The 24,580-nt window shown below is 40.6% G+C and overlaps 1 protein-coding gene across 1 annotated transcript in view; it reads right to left on the reverse strand.

Annotated features, from left to right (window-relative positions):
* The window catches only part of DST (dystonin), a 310,119-nt gene that overhangs the window by 194,228 nt on the left and 91,311 nt on the right, over positions 1-24,580 (reverse strand). The window contains exon 5 of the mRNA XM_009879834.1: positions 19,088-19,149. Coding sequence (XP_009878136.1) covers positions 19,088-19,149 — 62 coding nt within the window. The remainder of the gene's footprint in view (positions 1-19,087; positions 19,150-24,580) is intronic.

Below are 24,580 nucleotides of genomic sequence, written 5' to 3' on the forward strand. Positions count from 1 at the left end.
TTTACCTGACTTTTGGGGGAATTTCTAGATCCATCCTGTTGAATAAACAACTGTCTCCATACTGGTGACTAGCTTCATAAATGCTTTTAGTTCGGGTTTTCTCACTTCATATTATTAAATTACCCTGCAATCTGTTTTCACAAAGACAATCACCTCAATTGAGAATAATATGAGAGCATATTTATGCTCATGCTGAAGACTAGCCATAACAAGTCATCTAGAAGATTATTCCATAAGGAATTACAACTGATAATATTTTCCAAAATGTTTATACAGACTCTGCATACACAGTCAGGTTACATAGCAGTACTCTTAAGACATATACATAGCTTTACACACTCACACACATACACGTAAATTAAAATATAATTTTAATTTTAGTTGTGATTTTTTAAAAAATCCTATAAACAATTCATTTTAAAAAATTTCCAAGAGAAAGATTCTCTGGTAATACTGATGTACTGGTAAGCTGAACAAAGAAACAGAACAGATGTTCTCCTACTATAACTGTGGTGAAAAGAAAGAAAAGGGAAGCTGTGTAGATATTAAAATTCCTGATATGAGATTCGGTTATGCTAAATACTTAAAAGATTAAAAGCACAAAGGTCTTTAATTTTTAACCCAAAACAACTGTGACTTTTTATTTTTCTACTCAAAGAACTATGGCAAACTGAGTGTTAAACTCTTTCCAACAAAAGCAGACAAGTTTTCTTTACAATAAAGCCCTATGAGAGGGTTCCCCACTTCTGCCCGCCCCACCAGCCGGGACGTGCCATTTTCCACTTCCCTTAGGAGAGCAGAATCCCAAGCCAGAGCACACACAGAGCCACAGTGCAGGCTGGTGGCCAGAGGCATGGGAGGACATCAGGTTAAGGACAGAGGGAGAGGGCATACATTGAAGGACACCACACCACCACAGCTGAAGAACTATCTGTGCAGCACCAAGCCAATGCCCGTGCTCTTTTTAACACAGAACTCATGGGAGTTGCCCAACATGCAGGTATCTGAATTGTGGGATGAGAAAATACTACCATTTCTAACCCATCTGCTTTTGTTTTCCATTAGATGCAGGATAATTTTGTTATCCTGCCAGTCTGTCTCTCACAACACACATTTGTTGACCTTCTGTTTGTTTCTTATGCTTTGAGGTTTCCAAAGTATTACAGGGACAACCACCTTCCCCAACTTATCTTTCTAGAAATCACAGATGCTTCAGAGACAAACTCATACTGTGTATGAAGAAAGTGGCATAGAGCTGTCAAAACAGGAAAACCAGCAGTACGGCATAGACGTCTTAGTTCTGCCATTGGCTGACAATTACTGTGAAGATTAATTATTGAGGACACACTAAGTTGGTATGCTGGTACAGGACAACATAATAAGGAATTTCTTCCAATACTCTGAGCAGCAAATGTCCACCTAAAAAGATGTATTTGGCCTACTGGTGTGCAGCAAGCATGTTCACTCAAAGCAGCAGAACACTTCTTTCAAAGGGAGCATCTTGTGCTTCTCAAGTGATCCCACACTGCCACTCAAGGAAAAGGTTGCAAAATCATCTCTCTAGCTACCACTTGGGCAAGTCTTGTCTGTCAACATATATAAAGAATTCTTAGATCTTTAAACTCACATGCAATAAATAATACTATTTACTATTTCATTGTTGCTTTGCTGCCACATTCAGCCTCCTTCAGAACACATAGTACCACAAGCGCTACATACAGATGGGGGTCCCTGAATGGATCTGTGGGATCTGCTGAGCTCCATGGTGTTTCATAACAGTTCTTGTGGTTTTTCAATAAAATCACAGAATTGTCAGCCCTACATTTTGCAAGGTCCACGTGCAAAGTAGGTTACATGCTGCCCCAGGCAACTCTGCAATATACCCACGTCAGTGTGGCAGATTGGATAATTTGGGTATGAGAAAAGATTCTTTAAGGAAGACGTGGGAGATACTGAATGGATGAGGAGCATCTGACAAAACTTAAACAAGAGAAGCAAAATGGCTTCATCAGTCAAAAGGAGACAAGGAGAATTTAAGGCACTGCTTCAGAAGTGATTCATCTTCTGATCTTCATCTTCTGGCATGTATACTATGATGTTTGTGGTAAGGAAAGCTCCATGCCCCTTGATAGAAGCATGAGATATTTCCATACCATACTTTCCCAGCAAGCTTACGCTTTGCAGTCTAGTGCCTTGGGGAACCTGCCCTACCACTAGAAAAAAACAGCTTTCAAAACTGTGGCAGTCACAGAGCTGCAATCTTGCCCCCAGACCACAGCATGTTAGGCACTTGACAAATGAAGACCGTGAAGATGGCTGCCGCCTCCAAAAGCTAGCAATCTAATACCCGGCATAACTCGCATAGCTTTATCATACTGTTCAGCTGACACATCTGGTTGTCCTTACAATCAAGTTGCTATCAGTTCCAACCTCATGTACTGTTCTGCTTCTGCAGTTAAAGACCCTGGCCTGCTGGTCTTGGCTTCCTCCTCCACGGCTGGTGTCGCAGCTAATCTGTCACCACTGTCTTTCAGTCTGCCTGGTTCTCATTTCCTCTGATGGAGAACAAAGGCATGATTCAGCTGGCTGGGCATGCACCTATAGGTGTTTAGGGGGTATGCCACTTGGCCTCCATTTCCTTCTCCAGTAGAAATAAGGTTTGGCTAAGTCCTGCTGGCCAGTCCCCCAGAGATGTCTGTCCTGAACACCCTTACACATCTCAAACAGCCTTAGATGTCCATGCTTAGGGAACTGAATCTGCATATAGCGATCTCTGGTTTTGCCATAGGTCACAGCAAAGAACAAGACATATTCCATAGCAAGCCTGTTTCTTACAATTTTTCTTGATATTATTAGTTGTGTTGTGCTGATACTGGAACAAAATCTATAGTTTTACACAATAATATAACTTTACACAATAAAACCACAGGCTGCTTATGCTTGTATGGGTAAAAGGGGAAGAACTGTCCCTTATGCTTCTGCAAGCAAAACCAGCTTGGTCTTGAAAAGGATGGACAAAAGATACACGGGCTGAAGTAGAGTAGGAAGGTCACTCTGGCTAACACTGCCACACCTCTACTTCTTAGTAGGGCCTGTTGCAATAGGACAAGGGGTAATGGTTTTAAACTAAAAGAGGGAAGATTTAGACTAGATATTAGGAAGACATTTTTTACAGTGAGGGTGGTGAAACAGTGGCATAGGTTGTCCAGAGAGGTGGTTGATGCCCCATCCCTGCAGACACTGAAGGTCAGGTTGGATGGGGCTCTGAGCAACCTGATCTAGTTGAAGATGCCCCTGCTCATTGCAGGGGGCTTGGACTAGATAACCTTTAAAGGTCCTTTCCAACCCAAACCTTTCTATGATTCTATAATGGTTTTATGAAAACACAGAAGTACCACACCCTTTTTCTTATTCAGAAGTAAACGTGGCAGGAAAATAGGGTTGTGGCCCTTTCTGCATGTACAGTGGGTACACACCCAGCACACGTATAGACAGACCTCACAGACATTCATGTTAGGATACAGCATGTTCCAGACCAGCACCTAACATGCAAGGGACCACATTCTCAACTAAAATAGTGTAGGAAGTAGCAGAAACAAACATTAATGTGCTGCAGAATCTAGAGTCGAGGCAAAAGAGGCAGGGGAGAGTATATAATCAGACAAGGCAGGAATAACTAGAAGTAACTCCCATGTACCGGAGGCCACCAGGAACTCCCTGAGGGAGGTGAGGCAACTCCCACGGCCCAAGCAGGCTGCAGGGCTTGGAAACAAGGCAGAGTTTTGTGCTCACAAACTTGCAGAATTATCCATTTTTACAGGATGAGGAAAGCAGACTATTGTAATCAAGTATCCTTCTTAAAACATCGGAAGTCTCCCTACCTGTATTACAATTAAGCTAAACTGATCGTTATGAGAACAAGCCAAATTAGACCTTTTCTTAGAGTTTCCAGAACAGGCAAAATTAGAATCAAATCTGAATCACATTTATTTTGAAAAACAGAAGTTCAGCTGACAAGCCTTTATAAAATCAGTGTCATCCCCAGGCGTTATCAAGAATTATAATACTACCGATGCAACAGAGGCTTTTCAGACCACATAGCCTGGGAAAGTCTTTTCAAGTACTGCTCTCCTCGCTTCTGGAAGCAAAGTTAATTAAATGCCCAGCACAGATATAAAGCATTACCACTTTTCCAAAGGAAAATGGGATAAGGCTCAAAAGTTAGAACTGTAAGGGGTGTGTTTGGGAAAAAAGGGTCAGGCCTTAATTACCACTGAGGTCACAGATAAGTCCAAACGACAGCTGGCACAAGGCCACCGTGAGTTTCACAATAAACTTCAAATTTATTCTTTAAGAATCTGATTCAGTGCCCATGGAAAAAAGATCCCTTAAGACTCCCATTCACTTCAGCTACAGTAGAACGCTTTTCTCCAAGATAATAGACACAGATAGTTAAGAGGTCCTGTAATTACACTGTTCCACAGAAAATGCCATCAGCATTCAGACTGCAGAAAAACTGCTGTGGCCGCTGCATGAGATCCTGGCATCCTGATGAGTTTCCTTAGTGTTTCAGCTTCCTAAAAATGTACTTAAGCCTGTTTTTAAAAGACAAATTGTAAAAACATTGTAAAAGCACTATTCATGAGAAAAGAGTTTTCTGTAAGTTTTGAAAATTTGCATGTTTTAGTCCTTTTACCTTTGAAAATTAAGGAATCACACTGGCAAGTCTAACTGCATGATAAAAAACCTATGTCATGAGTAAAGAACAAAAAAAAATCTCTCATAGGAAATGTTTAATTTATGTACAAAAATAAAGGTTTACTATGCTAACACACAGAGAGTGATTTATGACACATTCTAAAATTCTGAATAGGTTGTAACAAGATCTTTGCTTAAATGCAGTACGTAATTGTCAAAATATCACCAAGTGATTGATCTGCCGAGCAAGGCTGCTTCCTCAAACATCTTCAAGACTACTTATTTTGGTCTGCAGATCTCTTAGGTTCCCCCATGTAAAGCACACAAGTCTTGCTTGATACGCAGCAGGGCCACTCTACCTCGGGTAATTTCTATCCCAATGAGCTGCTTGGTGCAGCGAGGCATGGAGCTCTGGTCTATGGCCAACCTGATGTCACGCCAAGAGACCAGGGAGCCAAAGCAGTTACATGCAGATTGACATCCTCCCCCATGAGTTTCTTACATTCTTTAATCTCCTTACTTTAAACCCAAAATTCATTTCTAGGGAAAAAACAAACTGTAAATGCAAACCGTGGTCACAATATTTGTTTTGCACTGAATCCTATAATAAACTTCACCCATCCTGTTAAAAATAAACAGGCACACAAGTTTTGGCAGAATTTAATCACTGGCTAACCCTGTGACAGTGCCCTCCGGGCACAGCTTTCCCCAGCGGACGGGTGCTGGGCTGCAGATGGTGCTGTTCCACCGGCTCCAGGCAGGCACACACGCTCCATCACTGGACACCCACCACCCAGGACACCCCAACTGGCTCCCCCTGGTGCAACAGAACGGGCCTACAGCCAGTGCCGGTGGCAAGATGGCACAAAGAGAAAAAAATTTTGCTTGGTCTCTTCTGTGCCTATTCCCTTGCAAGCAAAGCCTGGCAAATCCAGGTTTAGGTCCAGTGGTCCAAAATTCACTCTCACTCTTTTCTTTTGCTTGCCAGTCTGATAACCCACTCTGCAGGAAATATTTCTTGCAATTCACTGAAAATAAATGGTTCTTTATTTCATACTCAGGAGTAATTTTCTAGCTGTTTGACTTTGTTCCTGGATATTAATTTTCAAAAAAAGCAGGCACAGCTACTGCTACTTCATTTCATAAAGCCCCTTTACCATTTCAAATACTTTTATATGTCACCTTTAAACAAGTCTCCCATCCAAAGTGAGTTCAACACCCCTAATCTTTCTTTGTAACAGATGTTTCCTAACCAAAGATTCATCCTGGGCTGCATCCTTGGGTTCATCCTTCACTTTCTCATCTGGCCAATGCCATACACTCTATTAGAGCATGAGAACTTTATGATCTGAACACACTTCACGTGTTCCACTCCTCTAAAGCCCTCTCCTTGTATCTAAGCTTAGATAACTCACGATTTTTTGTTTTGTTTTGATGTTAACCTTCACAACTCTTCCAGACAACTCAGTCATCCAATTAATCCATTGCTTTCTCACACTTTTATTTTGCATTTTGCCCCTAGCCTTCAATTATTTCACATGCCTCTAGATAAACTCTTAATAATCATAAAAAAGATACCCATATAGCTTTAAGGCAAATATACTGTTGTTTAACTTAAAAAAAAAAAATACAAATCAGGTCATTGCTAAATCGTGTCCATACATTTTTATCTTCCTATAGTTGGTTTCATGAAATGCATTCCAATATTCTCCTAATCCCCAGATCAGCAAGTATGCAAGCAGGTGCCTCAGTCTTCACTGGTAAGGGCTCCAACCACACTGTCCAAGTTGCAAAAGGCAAAGGCAGGGACTGGCAGAATAAGGTACCGCCCACTGCAGGAGAAGACCAGGTTCAAGACCAGCTGAGGAACCTGAAGGTGCACAAGTCCATGGGACCTGATGAGATTCACCCATGGGTCCTAAGGGAACTGGCAGATGAAGCTGCCAAGCCACTATCCATCATATTTGAGAAGTTGTGGCAGTCTGGTAAAGTTTCCACTGACTGGAAAAAGGGGAAACAAAACACCCATTTTCAAAGAGAAAAAAAAGGAAAACAAGGAGGTGATCAGAGGAAGCCAACATGGGTTCACAAAGAGCAAATCGTGCCTGACAAATCTGGTGGCCTTCTACGACGGGGTTACAGTGCTGGTGGATAAGGAAAGAGCAACTGACATCATCTACCTGGACTTGTACAAAGCATTTGACACTGTCCCACATGATATCCTTGTCTCTAAATTGAAGATACATCGATTTGACTGATGGACCACTCGGTAGATAAGCAACTGGCTGGATGGTCACACTCAAAGAGTTGCAGTCAACGGCTCAATGTCCAAGTGCGGAGCAGTGACAAGCAGTGTTCCTCGGGGGTCGGTACTGGGACCGGTGCTGTTTAACACCTTTGTTGGCGACATGGCCAGTGGGACTGAGTGCACTGTTAGCAAGTTTGCCGATGGCACCAGGCTGTGCGGAGTGGTCGACATGCTGGAGGGAAGGCATGCCATCCAGAGGGACCTGGACAAGCTGGAGAGGTGTGCCCATGCCAACCTCATGAAGTTTAACAAGGCCAAGTGCAAGGTCCTGCATTTGGGTCGAGGCCATCCCAAACACAAATACAGCCTGGGACTGAGAGCAGCCCTGAGGAGGACTTGGGGGTGTTGCTTGATGACAAGCGCAAGGTGAGCTGGCAAGACATGCTCGCAGCCCAGAAAGCCAACCTCATCCTGGGCTGCTTCCAAAGAAGCACAGCCAGCAGGTTGAGGGAGGTGATTCTGACCCTCTACTCTGCTCTGCTCTCATGAGACCCCACCTGGAATACTGCATCCACCTCTGGAGCCCCCAACATAAGAAAGATGTGGACCTGTTGGAGTGAGTCCAGAGGAGGGCCACAAAGATGATCAGAGGGCTGGAGCACCTCCCCTATGAAGACAGGCTGAGAGAGTTGGGGTTGTTCAGCCTGGAGAAGACAAGACTCTGGGGGGAAAACTTATAACAGCTTTCCAGTATCTGAAGGGGGCTTACAAAAAAGCTGGAGAGGGACTTTTTACAACGGCCTGTAGTGATAGGATGAGACGGAATGGCTTCAAACTGCAAGAAGGTAGATTTAGATTAGATATTAGGAAGAAATCCTTTACTCGAAGGGTGGTGAGGCACTGGAACAGGTTGCCCAGAGAAGCTGTGGATGCCCCATCCCTGGAGGTGTTCAAGGCCAGGTTGGATGGGGCTTTGAACAACCTGGTCTAGTGGGAGGGGTCCCTGGCCATGACAGCTGGGGTGGAACTTGATGATCTTTAAGGTCCCTTCCAACCTAACCATTCTATGATTCTGTAGCCCAGCGTTTTTGGCAGGGATTTCAGGGACTGAGTTCTGTATTCTTAAATTGATGCATCTTTTGTAGGTGACCCTGCTCTGGCAGGGGGGTTGGACTAGATGATCTCCAGAGGTCCCTTCCAACCCTGACCATTCTCTGAATTTGTGATCTGTGATTTTGTGATATATCAAACAGTAGGACATAAACGTGAATATCTGAGAGTCCTCTTCTGGATTGCAGTAGTTGTGTGATATCTGAAACACCTTTATTGTACAGAACAAGTTTAACCACATCTCCTAAATGTCAAAAATGCTTCTTTCTACCTCCTACAGAAAAATAAATCTTGACTCCATTCCAGATCATACACCTCAAGTTTTTCTGAAAAATGGGCTATAAGGTTCTCTTCAATCAACACTGGTCCAGCCACTTGGAATACCCCCACGAGTCCCATTCCGCTTATTCATCATCATTATCACAGCATTACCCGCACTGTTTTTAACACTTGCAGAGTTTTGGTCAGCTACTTGTAACTTTGTATATTAGGATCAGCCAATCCATCCAAGTGGACCCCATGCTGCGTAGATTCACCGGTTCAGTAGAAACGGGTATTGACTAACATAAACTGGACATCTACTCCATTATTACTACAATTTAAAGTCCTAAACATTAATTTAAGTTACAGAAACATCCAGCCAGCTTTAGTGTCTATTTCACCAAAGTAACCGTCATTCTACAGTCAGCTCTCAGTGGGCAGAGAAGCCAGATGCCACATGTGGCGTGTCACGTGGGCTCCCATGCGACTCCATGCATGCTCGCAGCCCATTAACACTTCTTGCACCAGTTGTGATTTTAATGCCCAGCACATCCATCTCTTGTGTTTCACACCTCGGTAACCTTTTATGATTCTTCCTCAATGCAATACTCTTTGTTCAAATACTTTTGTGTATAAGAATATATCAAGATATTTACTAATGTTAAAAAGACTTAAAAAAAAACCCAAACAAACGCATTATAGAACCTCCTCTACATTTCTATCACATTTTCTAGCTGTTAGGAGATAGTGCCTCAGCACATATTACTGATGACAAAATTGAAGTGTGACTCACAACCTGCTTAAAGCCTCATCTGTGACATTTATCCTGTCCGCTTTTTAAAATATTCTCCTTACAAAGGCATAAATACAGATTAACAAAGAACACAATGCAAACATCACTACATTTCACTTTACAGGGTAGCTCACTGCATTCTCTGCATTCAGGGCATTCTCACTGGAACTGTAGGATTGATGCAGATTGAAATCACTAATTTAGTGAAAATACAAGCTTTGGTAAGGAACTTGGCAGTGATCAGCTCCAAGACTCAAAGTCAAACACTGTTTTGCCAGAGAAGGGCTGAGCCCTACTAAGCTAGCTAATACAACTGTAAGGCTAAAAAGGACTGAACCGATCACCTCACCCAACCCAGTGCAGTGGAGCAGACTGAGTTTGGCTAGAACGTGCCGGAAATGCTTCTCAAATTTATTTTTGAAAATTCAAATGAAGGAAATTCTGCAGTATGTAATACATACACTTCAGTGTTTATTATGCTTACTTGCTTTTCAGGGACAGGGATTTTTCCTTGCTCATCTTCAAACTAAATCTTCTGTAAACTAAGCTGAATTTTTTATTGTCCCCCCCACCTTAGAGCCTCACCTCGGAAAACTCTTGTTCAGCAGCTTCTGCATAACCACTTTTTTAAATACTGAAGACACGTTATCTATCACATCTCCCGTCAGTCCTCTCTGTTTCAGACTAAACAAACTCAATTATCACAACCTGTTCTTGATTTTCCAAGAAGCCTTATCTTCTTACTGCTTTATTACAGATGGCTGCAAACCTCTTGTCATCCCAAAGATCAGGAGTTGTGCGGCCAGGTGGAGTTTCACAACTGTGTGCCCACAAGCACATTCGTGTGTCTGCAAAAACGCAGAATTACGAGCTGTCTCCTAAGCACTGTGCTGGCCTACAGGCAGAGCATGGAGCTCATCTGTAGTTCCTGGTGCTCCCTGGGCATAAACCAACACAGACCAGTGCAGGTGATGGACCTTGGTAAGAACTGTGGCAGGGTAAGGGCCACACTTCTTGCCGACTACATGACAAAAGGCCTGAGCCAGAGAAAAGTACAGCACAGTGTCAGAGAAACAAGGGTATCATTACAAGTCTGAAGTGACAGAGCTTGAGTCCTCACTTGAGGATGCAGCATGGCAAGGGTGGCAGGTGCTTGGATGCCATCTCTAGGTGGAAGGAAGACGGGTCCTTGCTCATGCTAGTGGCCTCCCAGAGCCAGATGCTGCTGCTGCAGCGCCCGCTGGCAGCCATGACAGCAGCCGCAACCAATGGCACTGCCTCCTCCTAGTGCCAGTTCTAGCTGTAGCTGTTACTGATGGCAATATCCAAGCAAGCTATATCTGGGATTCTTTTGTTCAAATTTTGTAACAGTAGTCTGCTAATGAGACTATGTGTGGTAGCATGTCAAAAAATGTGGATACACCATGTGCACTGCTTCCCCTTTGTCCACATGCTTTCAAAGACCAGTTGTCCAGCCAAAGGTGGGATAAGTGATAGTTTAATAATCTGTTCCACGGTCTTCCCAGGGAGAGAAGTTACCTTGCAAGGTCTGTAACTCCCCATTCTTTTCTTCTGCTTGGGAGAGAGGTATTATGCTTACTGTAACTGCAGGCTCCTAGCAGTCCCCTGTCCTCTCTGAATTCATAAAGAGAATGATAAAATGTTGTAAATCACTTCAATTAGTTCCTGTTGGGTGAATGAAGCTGTGCAACCAGGAAGCACATAACTTATCTGAATAGTCTTTTTGATCTGCTGTTTCCTTATCTTTTTTACCCTGATCTTGTTAAAATGTGTTTTGTCAAGTCACTATTTTGTAGACTGAAGAGGCCAGAGTAATTCAGACTTTTCTACACCATTGAATACTATTTCTCTTTTTTTGTGTGTGTTTTTCCTTGGTAATGCATCCATAGTTCTCCTTCCCTTTTCCCATTCTGACATAATTACAGAACCTTTCTCCTCTGGACTTTTGTGTCACACTCTTACTGTAACTCCTTCAGGACCTTTTACTTGTCTGATTTTACCCCACCACTACTTTAGTAACTCCTTCATACAAATCTTTATAGTCCTTCTGCCCTCATTTCCACATCTTGTATGGCTCCTTTGTATTTCACACATCTCTTAAAAGCAGCAGTATATTTTATACGATGCCTCCTATCTGTCCAGCCTGTCCGCAGCCTCCCTTTGTGCCTCCAACATAAACGCCTTCAGTGACTGCCAGATCTCCTGCATTCCTCCCTCTCCTGGATTACTTCCCCAGGAGACCGTACCTATTGCTTTCCCCTGTTCTGCTGCTTACAAGTTCATTGTCCTTTTTCTACTTCTCAATTCTCTCTTTTCTTTGAAAGATGAGCCTGGGACTTTGCAATCACTTGCTGTTAAGTTACCTTCCCTTTTTAAATTTTGAAGCAGTCCCTCCTAATCAGTCCAGACCTAACTAGCAGCTTTGCTAGTGACTTTCTGAACCTGACAGGCTGAAGGTCTGTCTCTCTGGCTAGCGCTTCTCACAAGGCACATGTCCACACCAGAGGCAGCCACCCCAAGTCCTGCAGGAGGCAGGGAACAGAACAGCAAGTGTGACCTGACCTGGTTTGCACATCTGCTTGCGGATGAGCTGACCTGTACTACAGAAATACCTCCTTGTTGCATGGGCTACAGAGGGCACCTTCATAGGTGTTCAAATGCAGATCTCAACATCTGCTCCTTCTGTCAGTTATGAGGATAAATGATTTTCCCCATTGCCACGCAGTCCTGTCCTGATGTTAGTTAGCGACCAAAAAAATCTACTGTCAACCTCCTTGTTCCAGGTCAATGCCTCAAACTGACAGCAACCACGGTCACCTTTTGTCCAGTTTTACCTTTGTCCAGAGACACGCTGCAGTGTTTCAATTAGACAGTGCCATCACTGTTCTTCACCCTTCATGCTTCCAATTTGCCCTGCCCTTTCCAGCTCTGTACTACATGTCTCCAAATATACCTCATCAGGGATGAATTGTTTAACGTATACAAATGTAATGCTAATAACATCAAACCCATACAATAAATCTGGCTTTCACAGCTTAAAACTACAGGGATTCACTAACTCAGACCACCAAAAGCAACAAACTCCACACCTGCCTAAAGCAGGTAAAACGTAAGGTTGACAGGCCTAACATTATTCTGATGAAAGCCAAGGTACTGTATTTCAGTAGGCAGATGAGAATTTTAAACATTATGTTACTATCTTTAAATTTTCTTGTCCAAAGCACCATAAATGCCTTTAGCAGACCATACTCTTTACAGGAAAAACATGTAGTCACACATCTACACTACCTCGGGTCAATGGCTTTCTAAGGTATGTGAAATACTGTTGTAGAATGAAATATTTTGGTTATGTTTATCACAATGTTGGAGGTTGCTTACTGTCTGGAGTCCACCTATTGGGACAAATACTACTCCCACTGGAGCCAATTGCACAATTACACTGGCCCTATGGGAGTAAGATCAAGCCAGAGTATTTCTAAACCAACGTAAAAATTATTATTAAATGTGGATACATCAAAAGTACATAGATAAAATATAATTCCATGCATAATTTAACAATTAATTAAAAAGCCAACATTTAATTGCAAATCATATAGTTTTATCTCTTGTGATCTCTACGGAATAAATAATACTAAATAAAATCTATGCTGAGAGCAAATTGCAAACAATGAACCCACAAAAAGAGAATGAATTAATATATTAATATATTAGTCTACCATAGGAAACATATTGATTCTAGTGGTTCTATATCATCATACAGTAATCTCATGGTAGACTTAATTCTCCTTATACTCATTCTTTCATATATGAGCACCTACATAAAACATTTTTTAAAAAACCTCAAACACCACAATAAAAAGCATCATAAAACATACACTCAACCAGTTCAATAGTGCTGCATGCCATAAAAATATTGGTGCACTCAAGCTATCATGTATTTCATGCATATTTCATTTACTGTTTTCAATTATTCTCTTTCCTGCTCCCAATTAGTCATGAAGTCTGCATGAATTAAGAGGATCAAATAAACTTGAAATCTGTGGCACAGTTTTTATTGACTTGGATTTATTTATGTATTTGCTTGCAGAGAGAATTTGTGATGTGGTTTATCATTAGCCTCTAAAACTTTGTACAAATTTCCATCTATTTTTCAGCTTTAACTTCTGGTATTCTGTCTCTACTTTCCCTCACCGTCTCCTGGTTACCTTCCCCCCTTGTCTAAACTTTGATTAAACAACAAAAATGTCTTGAGCTTGCTTGCTGATCTGCTCTGCAAACAGCTATAGATTATACTAAGGAGATGAAAGATGCTGTGTGGTTTATCTCCAAGTGGAAGACCTTTGAAAAATTTGTACAAAATGTAGTATGAATAAACTATAATTGTGCATATTTCCAGGGATCATAACAAAATCAAATACTTCTTTACACTATTAACTGATGATCTTCTTCAAGAGTTATTTTTACATATTTTTCAGAAGGAGCACTTCTCAAAGAAAAAACACTTCAAGATCTTTTAGAATGGCCCTGAACACAAAATACCAAAAGATTTTAGGAGAAAAAAAGAAATACTCTCCTGTACCAAGACAACAATAGGCCTTTGTGAACAATTGAAAAACAAAATAGAGAAGGAAATACTGATACTTCAGCTGCACCCAATGCTTAAAGCAAGCTGCAGGCCGTACTGGAAGTGGGATTTCACAGGATTTGCTCCCAGCACAATTTGCAGCAGCTGTCAGAATTAACTATGAAGAATATAGAGAACGCTCATTTAGATGCACTAGCACAGCAAGCAATCTTCATCTTATTTTCCTTAATACAGGAAAACCAAACCAAACCAAAACAAAATATGCCTTTTCCAAGCATGTTTCAAAAACGAAAGGTGTTACGCTGAGACTTTTTTTAAAAAGCCACTACTATTGACTATTAGTCAACACATGCATCATCCCTGAAAATAAATATAAAAGTAGAGCTAAAAAATCTTCATTTCTGGAAGAGGAGGAGGTGGGGAATTTTAGAGTAACTGCACGGCTAAAAAGAAGATACTGCAGAGTAGTGCTATCTAAAACGATAACCAGTAATGTCAGTGAAGTGCCAACTTTCAGCAAGGGAATGACTGTGCTGTATCAGGAACCGTATATGCCATTAAGCGCATATACCTGAACATTTCACGAAGCAATCGACCCTAAGTGCCCATTTACAAACTGTGTGCTGCCTCAAGGACGCACAGGAATCAATAACTTCAGGTTTCTATTCTGAATTATTCATTCAGTCTTTGCACAACAAAAAGCTGCTCGCGCTCTCTCTAATGCACTGTCACTGCGACACAGTACAGGATTTTGAGCCCTGTGCTTTAGAATAATAGTTTTAAAAGCATTTTCTCCTGCTACTTATAAAAGCCTTCTTGCTCATAAGACCTTTAAAAGTGACTTTTGGAGCCACTAATGATTGTGCAGGGATGCTCCCAATGGCTCCCGTCACCAGCATGCTCCTTTCGAGTTCCGGTGAGTCCCAAGCCAAGCTGCACTGTGGGGGACACTGGGTGGGAGGGCTCCCTGCCAGTGCCGTGGACAGGACAGCCCTCCCTCTCCAGGGAGCTGCTCAGGCACTCCGGGGTCCCATACTGCTACTAGAAGATCAGTTAAGAGGCTCTCTACAACTGTTTTTTCCATGAAAAAGAAGAAACATTTCCCCTGGGAGGAAAGATACCTGGGTGTTCACCACACTTTCCCCATCGGAGCACTGATCCAGCAAGTCTCTGGTTGCCTTGCCTTTAGTCCTATTTTCTGTGCATCATCATTTCTGATGAAGAAACTATGTATTTCAAAACAGCTTGTTTTATCTGTCAAGACTACAATCTGGCACTACAAAAATATTTTTCAATTGGTTTGAGAAAGGAACTGAACAACAAAGAAGAATTTGTCCGTTTTCATTCATTTTTCATCATCAACTTTATTTTTGCACTTTTATTTCATCCTCCCCCTGTATTTCACACTTCTCATTCTTTCCTTAGGGTTTGGGATTTGGGATTCAAAGGAGTGTCAGGAAGAATTTCTGGGCTTTCATGGAAGCTGGATTTCTCTTTGGGTGCTTTAGGACCACGCAAACGCTACACTAGAAAGAAACCCCTTTCTTCCAAAAATTTACCTATTCATGTTACATCAAGGGTCACTTACCACTGTAGCAAGTACTAGAATTTAACATCCTATTTTGATAACAGCAAAGTGAAACACTTGCTGGAAGCAGAGGCAGGTTTAGAGAAGTTGAGAGGAGAGCTCTACCCCACCGCCACGTTACACCGGCATGCGAGTTTCTCCTTGAACACTCATACCACAGCAGCAGGCGAGTCTGAAGTCCAGTATCTCACCTCTCCAGCCCATATGTCAACAAGAAGTAAAAGATAATGTTTAAATTGGAGCCCCACCATCAGACATTAAAACAGTAGCCTTAGCAAGTGCAATGCTCTAATCAGCCCTAGGAAAAGGTATTATCAATTCAAAAGAAAAATTTCAGCATTTAAAAAATGTAGCAACAGTCCACTTGATCCTCAACCATGGAATTCAAAGATAATTTGAACAGCTGAATTTTGCAAAAAACACATTAGGTACCTGTCTCTAAAACTATGTATCTCAAGATTATTTGCAGGAAATATTTCTGCAATGACTATGTTTCTAGTTGCAAAGTACACGAATACACAGTTTACTAGTCAGTTGAACTGAAAAGGGACTAATCTCAAACACTGAATTTTATATACTATGCATTTAATCGCTTTGAATCTAATGCAACTAAAGATGGGTAACAGCGGGCCAAAGGGTAAATATTTCTCAGCCATCTTGTTGTTTGTGGTTACCCAGTGAATCCCATAAATACAGAATTTAATTAGAAGAATAACGGTAAGTTTCTATGCCATCCCCTAACAAATGTTGGTAATCCATAAAAGCATCGTGCTGCTGACCTAGAAAAAAACTCTTCTGAATATACTTTTATAACGGGATAAGAGTCTGGTACTTTCCCAAGGACTGCAGAAGAATAGGAGCAAGGAAAGAACCAAACAAGTAGTGAAAAAATAAAAACAGGCAAGAGGAGAAAAGAGAAACAGAAAAAATAAAGAAAACAAAAAAAGAAACAGGAGACCAAGAAAAGAAAGTGGGGAAAGAGGAAGTAAAGAACATAAATAGGATGGAAAAAAAGACAAAAAAAAAATGCAATCCATCCCCTCAGCCCATAGTGTGTTCCTGCCACATGCATGGTCTAGTGCTTCCATGATCTCTCATAAGTTCCACGATCACCTTCATCCTATCTGCTTCTTCTTGAATCCTACACAGTGACAGACAAAGCACACTGACCTCCTTTTTCAGTCAGTGGAGTGAAAGCACTTCTAGGACCCAATTGACCTCCTCCTACAGTAGTAGATGTCCGAGACATCTAGAAGGGCCTGTACTCTCTGCTACCTACAAAAGAAGTCTGGATAACTAGCTCAAACAAAGCTACTGAGATGCCCGAAACAAATTGATTCCTACCTTTTTTTTTTGTTGTTGTTTGCAACAAGCTATTGGCATTGAGTGGGCAAATATGAGTTGCATGTGTTTTGATTTAAATCAAAGGTAATAGAGCTGAAAATTAGGACTCAAATTCAACTTAACGCATAGACCAGGACAGGTCTAGAGACTCTACTAAAAACACATTTATGGTGATACTTTTCCTGCATTCCCTCCATTATATATAGTATTTTCTAAATGTCTTTGTGTCTTGAGAGAGAGCATTTGAAGGATTGTTTTTAATTTCCATGCAAGTCACTGTCCTAAAACCTACGCTGTAAGAACAGAAATTTGACAACTGTATCACTAACTGCTTTCAAATTGAGTAATTCCAAAAAAGTTGAGTTGCTACAGAAATTCAGAGTTAACAGAAGAGGCATAGTCAAACTCTATTTGTGTGAGTTAACAATCCTTTACTTGAATTCTAAAGCAAGCAATCTGAGATGAAAGATGAAAATCAAGGCCAGCAGTACAGACACATATGTATATCTATCTATATATATACATCTCTATAATCACTCACACTGAGAACTATTTGAAGATGAAGGCCTAAGGCCACTGACCTTGGCAAGCAAGTCAAAAGGATTTAATGTGAACTCTTTACCCTGATTTCCTTACAGGTTTAGAGTCTAAATCTTTTTTAAGCTACTCCCAAGAGGTTAACAGTATGGCAACGATGACTATGCATGTTTTAAAATTGTGTAAAATAATGGTGTATAGAAATATAATGTTCAGTACACTGTTCTGTAAAAACAGGCATCATTTTAAACTCATGTTAAAGGATTGTTCTCCAAAAAGCTTCAGATAGGCTTTTCTGCTTCCCACAGAAAATTAAAACTACATCTTTAAAATACATCTTTAATACAGAAAAGATTAGTAACTTACACAATTACTTTCAATTAGAAGGAGATGGTTAATAGGGAGATGGTTAATTTGGAGATTGCATTTTGCTGCCAGAGTACTGGCAATCTTCCTGTATGTTTTTTTCTTTAAATCTAATTTGTCTGAAGTACTGGACAATGGATATATTTCTTATATTACAAATAAGAAGTAAAACCCATAAAGGGAAGGCTACAGGTCTGCAGTCTCTCATCTTTCAAGTAGCTGTTTCTACACAGCATGATTGCTTTAGGTCTAGAAAATCCACAAAGAAAAACCTATTGGTATCAACAGTATTAAAAGCCATTCTGCGACTCCAAACTCACCCTGTGCACAGAAAGCTTGTGCATAGCTGCTGCTGCACAGAGGTTGGTGTCAGGACCACTGCTCATGGCTCAGTCATAGTGGAAAGGATAAAAAGACGACTCTGTAAGAGAGGTCTCTTGCTAAAGATAAAACTGGGACCAACCTCATGTCTGGGCCTCACTAGATTCCTGACTCACATCATTTCCAAGAGCTACCCTGGTTTCAAAAAGATGCAAAACCAGAATTCTGCATCTTCTAAGGATTCAAAGAGCATTCCAAGTTGCTTTTAAACATCCCTGAACAAATTCTGTTCTGCTTTAGTGTCCAATATTTCTCAAATGCCCACAAGTACAGCCACAAGAAGCACAGAATAATTAAGTTGCCACCTAAAAAAAAGTATTTTTCTCTAAATATGAACATGAGCAAATCTTTACAGCAGTTTCTGAACATTATAGACTATGCTTGTTAATTAAATCTCAACTCTGACAGTTTGCAGATACATTTTTATTTAATGTGACTTCTACATGAATTCAACCTCTGGGGAAAAAGAAAAAAAAAAAAAAATCAAAGCAAGTTGTGTTAAGTAATTATACAATCTGTTGCTCCAGAGAAATGTCTGGCCTAGACAGCTGGCGCTGAAACAGCAGATTAAATTTAGAACTGAAGGGCCATGCAGTGAAGGTGAACTCACAGCTTCTAGTTCTCTGTTGACTAAAAGCTATACATGTTGCTATAATGATGTGCTCTGTCCCTGAGGCAAAGTCCACTGCTATTCAAAAGAAAGATGCTGAAAAGTGACTTTTGTCCCTAGAAAGCCTCTATTTTTAATCCATGAGCAGCATACTGATGCCACGGGATGATCTATAGCTATCCTTCTCAAGGTCACATCCCTGCCCTCAACATGGTACTTACAAAAATTTCATTTGCTCTAGCTGTGGTGCTACAGCCATAACAGTCTAATGCCAGAAAAGAGTCAAGCTTTGTAGACAACCATGTCTCTTAAACTTTGACTCATTTTAATTTCAAATGCAAGTATTCAAATAGATCACCTTGGGATATCAGACAGCAGCATTTCAACTCCTCCATGACTGCTCAAAGACAAAGTACATGCATAAATCCCATGATTTAAGATCTTATTATCCACAATGCAGCTGCATCTTGAAATCAAACATTTAGTAAGAGACAATAACTGCTGTACTAGTCAGTCATCCAGACATCACAGAAATATCAACTGACCTTCATGAGATGCTGATTTATCCATTTTGTGAAGGTCTTCTTTTGTACTTTGTCCCGCTCATCTGGAGGTAAAAAGGAAAAAGAAAAGGGTTTAATAGCCTACAAATATGCAGAAGATTTTTTTTTTTTTTTTTTATGAACACCTTCATAAAATTAGCATTCTAATAAAGTTTAAAAACAGCATAGCCTGCAAAAGCTCTGAAATGCCTAATTAAAATAATATCACGCAAATGTTTTTGCGGTACACCACATCATGTCATGTAAGTTTCCTGAGCAGAAGTTCCAGGTGAGCTCCTCCAGGGCAACAGCCCCGCTGCTGTAATATCAGCACTACTAACAAAAATGTAACTTCCTAGAAGTCAACTGTTCCCTAAAATGTACTAAAAAGATCCAGGAAAACTTTTATGAGCTATAAATACTACTTATAACCTCTAAAATCCAATTACTTATTAAAATATTTACCAATAGAAAGTCTCTTGCTACATGAAAGCCTTTTTTTTTTTTTAAATCGCTATGTTTTTTGACTAGAATATCACCCTTGTTCTACCACACAAGGATCAGCTACAGCTTCAGTCAGAGAAAGCACTCTCTTTCTTTTAATCCTCTATAACATAAAAAGGGATATCCACTAATCCCGATATGGGACCAAGCCACTGACAGCAGGTTGCTCCCTTGCATGGCAGTTAGCATCAAGGACTGCCCACAAAATACTGAGAAGAAACAATAAAAGCAATAGATTCGGGGTAAGAAAGCATCCCACTTGTATATACTTCCCATCCATATGTATTCTACAGAGCCATGTTACAGAAATACTAACCACCACTCTAGCGCCAGAGTTATGTCCACAAAATTATGTATGGTCACTAGCCAGTACAACTGCTACAGACCCCGATCACAGTTCCGGAGCTCCCCAGAGCAGGAGTCATGGAGCATTAGGACCAGGACCATCTGTATAAGCTTAAAATAGCAAGATCCCTTAAGACCCTGTACAACATAATTGCCGCTGTTTCATTGACTCGGGTTATTTGTAGTGTGGCTGAGAATGAGCAATGAGCTTGGGTAGCAAAACAAGACCCCTTCTGCAGCTACTGCCATCACTAGAAGATTGAATCAGATCCCGTGTTTTACATTAAAAAAAAACCTGTTTTCAGATTGGTCAAAGGTAACATAAGTAATTAAAAACAAAATTCACAGAAGGTCCATATTCATGGACTTTCAAGTCTCTGCTGTGATACTAATGTCCTTCAAAATGGCATGAGAACCTACAAGAGTCCATCCTAGGCCAAACTGGGCACTGCATACTTTTCCTAACAGTAGTGACAAATGAGTATTCGGGAACAAATGTGAAAACAAGACAAGCAAAAGCCTGTGAAGCCTTTGTATACTCCTCCCTCATATGACTCACAGACTTTCTACATGCTTATACATATCTTTGCATTTAAGAGTCATAGATGTATTTTTTTTTCCTGTTATTTTTTCCAGTGCTTTTTTTAACACACCTATAGCTCTTGCAGCCACAGTGAACTGTGGCAATAAGTTCTTCGGGTAGTATGTGTAGTATACATGTACATTCAGCTCTATACAGAATAGCTGCTGTTCCTTAAACGCCTTCCCTGATCTTCCAAGCTTCTGGCATATGCTTTTTCCCCACTCCGCAGCTCCACACTCTCTTATTCTAGTTGAGGACACAAAGAAGAGGAATAAGAGACAAACTGAAGAGCAAAACAGCACTATTGGAGAAAAAAAAAATCTAGCAGATTAAGAAAATTTTTTGCTAAATATACATTTCCCTATAGCCTTCATCTAGCGAGACAGTATTTCTGCCAGTTATTTATCCTAATAAAGTGGAAGCTGTTTTGGTAGATGTAGAGAACAGAAAATCTCAGAAATAAAAGAAAACCAGAAATACTTTCACTTGTTCCATTACAGGCACCTGTTTTAAAAGGTACACAAGTTTTCAAAACTGAGAATTTAATGTTCCAGCCCACAAGTGTACAACGTGTCTTTCTTCCTAAGGTAAGCTCAGCTAGTTTTGACTAACTACCACTAAAGTTTACACTTCGGGAAACGCTACTGTGGCAACAGTTTTAAAAAAAAAAAGTTTTAAGAAAATCCACTTCCTTGTATCCTGTTAGCCCATGCAGTGACTATTAATTTCAACTCTATTGTCAATTAAAATGCCAACATAAGCAAAAGAAGTGATGCTTACTACTCATATTCCTTTTATATATGCGTATATACACTCATAGAAGAACTCTACCTGACACCCTCTTTGTTTACACATCTGTGTAAAGCTGTCACTTGTCATGTTGTGAAAAACACCAGGACTAAAGAAAGAAGAAGAAAAGAAACACACAAAAAACCCCATCCAACAACACAACTGTGATTTTTATTTAAAAAAACAAATGCTTCCAGAAAAGCAAATACACACTAGGAAGTAAACAGTGTAACAGTATTTAGCATGCTTGAGCTCAGAGCAGAACATACCAAATCAAGCCCCCAAATGAAGTTAACTAGAAGGCAGACTAAGAAAAAAGCACCAAACTAAGAAAGGAAACCAGTTGCTGGTCTGTAGAGAGAGCTTCCCCCACGGAGCGCTCTGCTCTCCCCCAAAGGCAGTCCTGCCACCCTGCCAGCCCGCGTTACTGACCCATGCAGCACATTCCTTCCACCAGCTTTGCGCTCCGGTCCTTTTCATCTTCAGCAAACTCTCTCATTCTTCCCTTCAAAACGTCAGAGTTTCTTTTCTTTTCAGGGCAAGGAGAGCCAAGGAGTGACCAGGGCTTCTCTGAGCTGACAGCAAGTAGCAACTCCCCTTTTTAAAAAAAACAGGAGCAAATAGCCCGTCTGCTGTCCCAGCAAGCAAAACTGCGAGCCCTCTGGATTTAACTCACAATAAGAAGTAACTTAAGCATCTGCATGTGTTTGTTTTGAACATTTAAGTGCATTAATACACATCTGAGTAGAAATGTTGAACTTTTCAAACCAGGAAGTCTTTTTTTTTCCCTCTCCCAGCACTGAGTAGCAAGGAAAGAGCGTCACCACAGAACGAGCAGCAGCAGTGCTGTTTAAGCCAAGGTAATTTAAGAATACAGGTAAGGCAGGAGCTGCAGGAAGAAAGCACATCTTCCTAGATCATCTGATCTGTTGATCATCACAATAAGCCCTCAATAGTTAATTCATCAACTTGAGCTTCTGTGCTTTTACCTGTTACTGCAAACACATATATTACAGACTTTATTCTGATGTATCAGACATACAAACCGAAATGCCTGGAAAGGACCGCAACAAGATGTCTTAATAGATTGAAACCTACTTTATGAACCTACACTACAACACAGCAGCATTAGAAGAGGCTCCAGATTAGTAAATCTTAAAAAGCAGTTGTCGCTACTAAGGTATCTCATTGCGTCTTCCTGTAATTCCTCAATCCCAAGGACAAATTCAGGGACCAGATCCTTCTAACGTGGATGCCCCCTTCCACGAATCCCTGTCACTTGCATGGATCATGGCATCTGAAAACTAGACCGGTTTCTCAAGACGATGGGTTTCCTACCAGAACTATACCAAAGGCAACAAGCGGCACTGACACCCTTTGAATGGTCTCCTGGGGAGAAGCTGCTGAATGGTCCTCTCTGCCTGAAGGCAATCTGAAACCATCTCTGAGCAACTGCACCAGACACCACCGGTTTGAACAAGGAGAATGGTAGGCTTGTCTCCACATTGATGTGAGGAAAGGCAAGAAGAGTGCAAGAGTACAAAACCCCTCAGTTCTCTAGATGAGCTGCACATTTCTGTGCTGCTTTCTTCATTCTAATGGTGAAAGTATCAAAGTTTGGATTTCCTTCACCTAGTGACAGACTTGCAAAAAATCTCAATTTCTTTGGCAGCTTTTTGCATTGCTTTTACATTTGCTTCTCCGCTGATACGTGTTTGCTTACATGAATGGCTAGATAGGCAACAGGTTTTTCCACATTCGCCCAGGTATTTACAAACGCCCTGATAAACGTTATTCCTTCTTCATGTACAAATGGTACAAATGCACTAGGTTTTCTGCACATATTGTTTCTATTTACAATACCTATTTATATTAAAGTCAAAAAGCTGTGGTAAAAGAACATTATTATGCTTGCACAGTAAAGCACAAATGTGAAGTTAAAACTGGAATTAAAACTGGCTGTGAAACCTTAATACAACCTTGCAAACAAATTTATTGTTTTTTAGGAGATTAATGTCTACTGCATAGAAAGGATGCTACACTCATTAATGTATTTCACGTTGTTGAATACAGACCAAACCTATTCATTTACCATTTTTCAAGCTCTGAAAACAAAATTATTTCACAATAGGTTTTCCTCTGCAAACTAGGCCCTGTAACTTAAACATCACACCAAGAAAATAGAGCATAACTAAAGTATGATCTCTTGGGAACATTTTTGCTTTGTGACACTCACCCAGAATCACAAAGCTATATAAGAAATAGGGAACACATCCAGTTCTCCAGTCAGTGCTGAAATGCCTTATCTAGGAGGCCTTGCTCTCTGCTCCTGCAAACTTGACCTTAACTTCCCACAGGCCTTCCACGTTTGTACCAATTATTCATTCTCGCTCATGAATTAAGAACCACGGGCCATCCAACAAACCTATCACAATCTGAAATAGTCTCTAGGAAGGTAAAAATCTCAGTTCAAACAAGTCTAGTTTGGAAAGTTAAAACTACAGGATTTTCCACAGGGAAGGACTGAATAACCTTACTAAGAGGTCATCTACCAGCTTTCATATCATCAGTGGGTAGTCTTAATTATAGCTGGGTTTAAACTACCCTTACCTGTAGACCTTGTATATCAATTTTGACTATTTGAAACAATGATTCACTGGAAGTTACCTCTGTTACGAAGAATCATAGAATAGTTTGTGTTGGAAGGGACCTTTGAAGATCATCCAGTCCAACCCCCCTGCAATAAGCAAGAACTAGGATGATCCTCAATCCTGTATAGTATCCTAAATTAGATAAACTTAGAAATTAATAAAACTTCACTATATAGTAAAGTGTACAAGTACAGACCCATGCTACGAACTGTGTCCTACTGCATCAAATTTTCATTAAGACAGACAGCATATAAAAGCCTACATACTTTGGCAATGACTTCTGATAATTTTATATATATATATATATCCTTCCTGCTATAAAAATATCAAGGCTGAATTAGCATCTATGTTTCTAACAAGATGACAGCTATGGTGAGGTCTTGTAGAAATACTAAAAAAGTTTGAAAAAATAAACATAGGGGCTTCACATGGGGATTTCTACACACTCAACCCCACTACAATAGTCAAGAAAAACATTGAGTCTGCAAGCATTACAGTTCCAGTAGCTGCTTTTGTGGGGTCAATATTTACTGTATGAGAAAAACTACAGGAAAACAGGGAACTCCCAAGTTATTTTCAACAGTTTCTACCTTTAACACACAAAAAAAACCCCACCAAACCCCC

The sequence above is a fragment of the Charadrius vociferus genome, unplaced genomic scaffold, assembly GCF_000708025.1.
Source record: "Charadrius vociferus isolate BGI_N301 unplaced genomic scaffold, ASM70802v2 scaffold342, whole genome shotgun sequence".
Lineage (NCBI taxonomy): Eukaryota > Metazoa > Chordata > Aves > Charadriiformes > Charadriidae > Charadrius > Charadrius vociferus.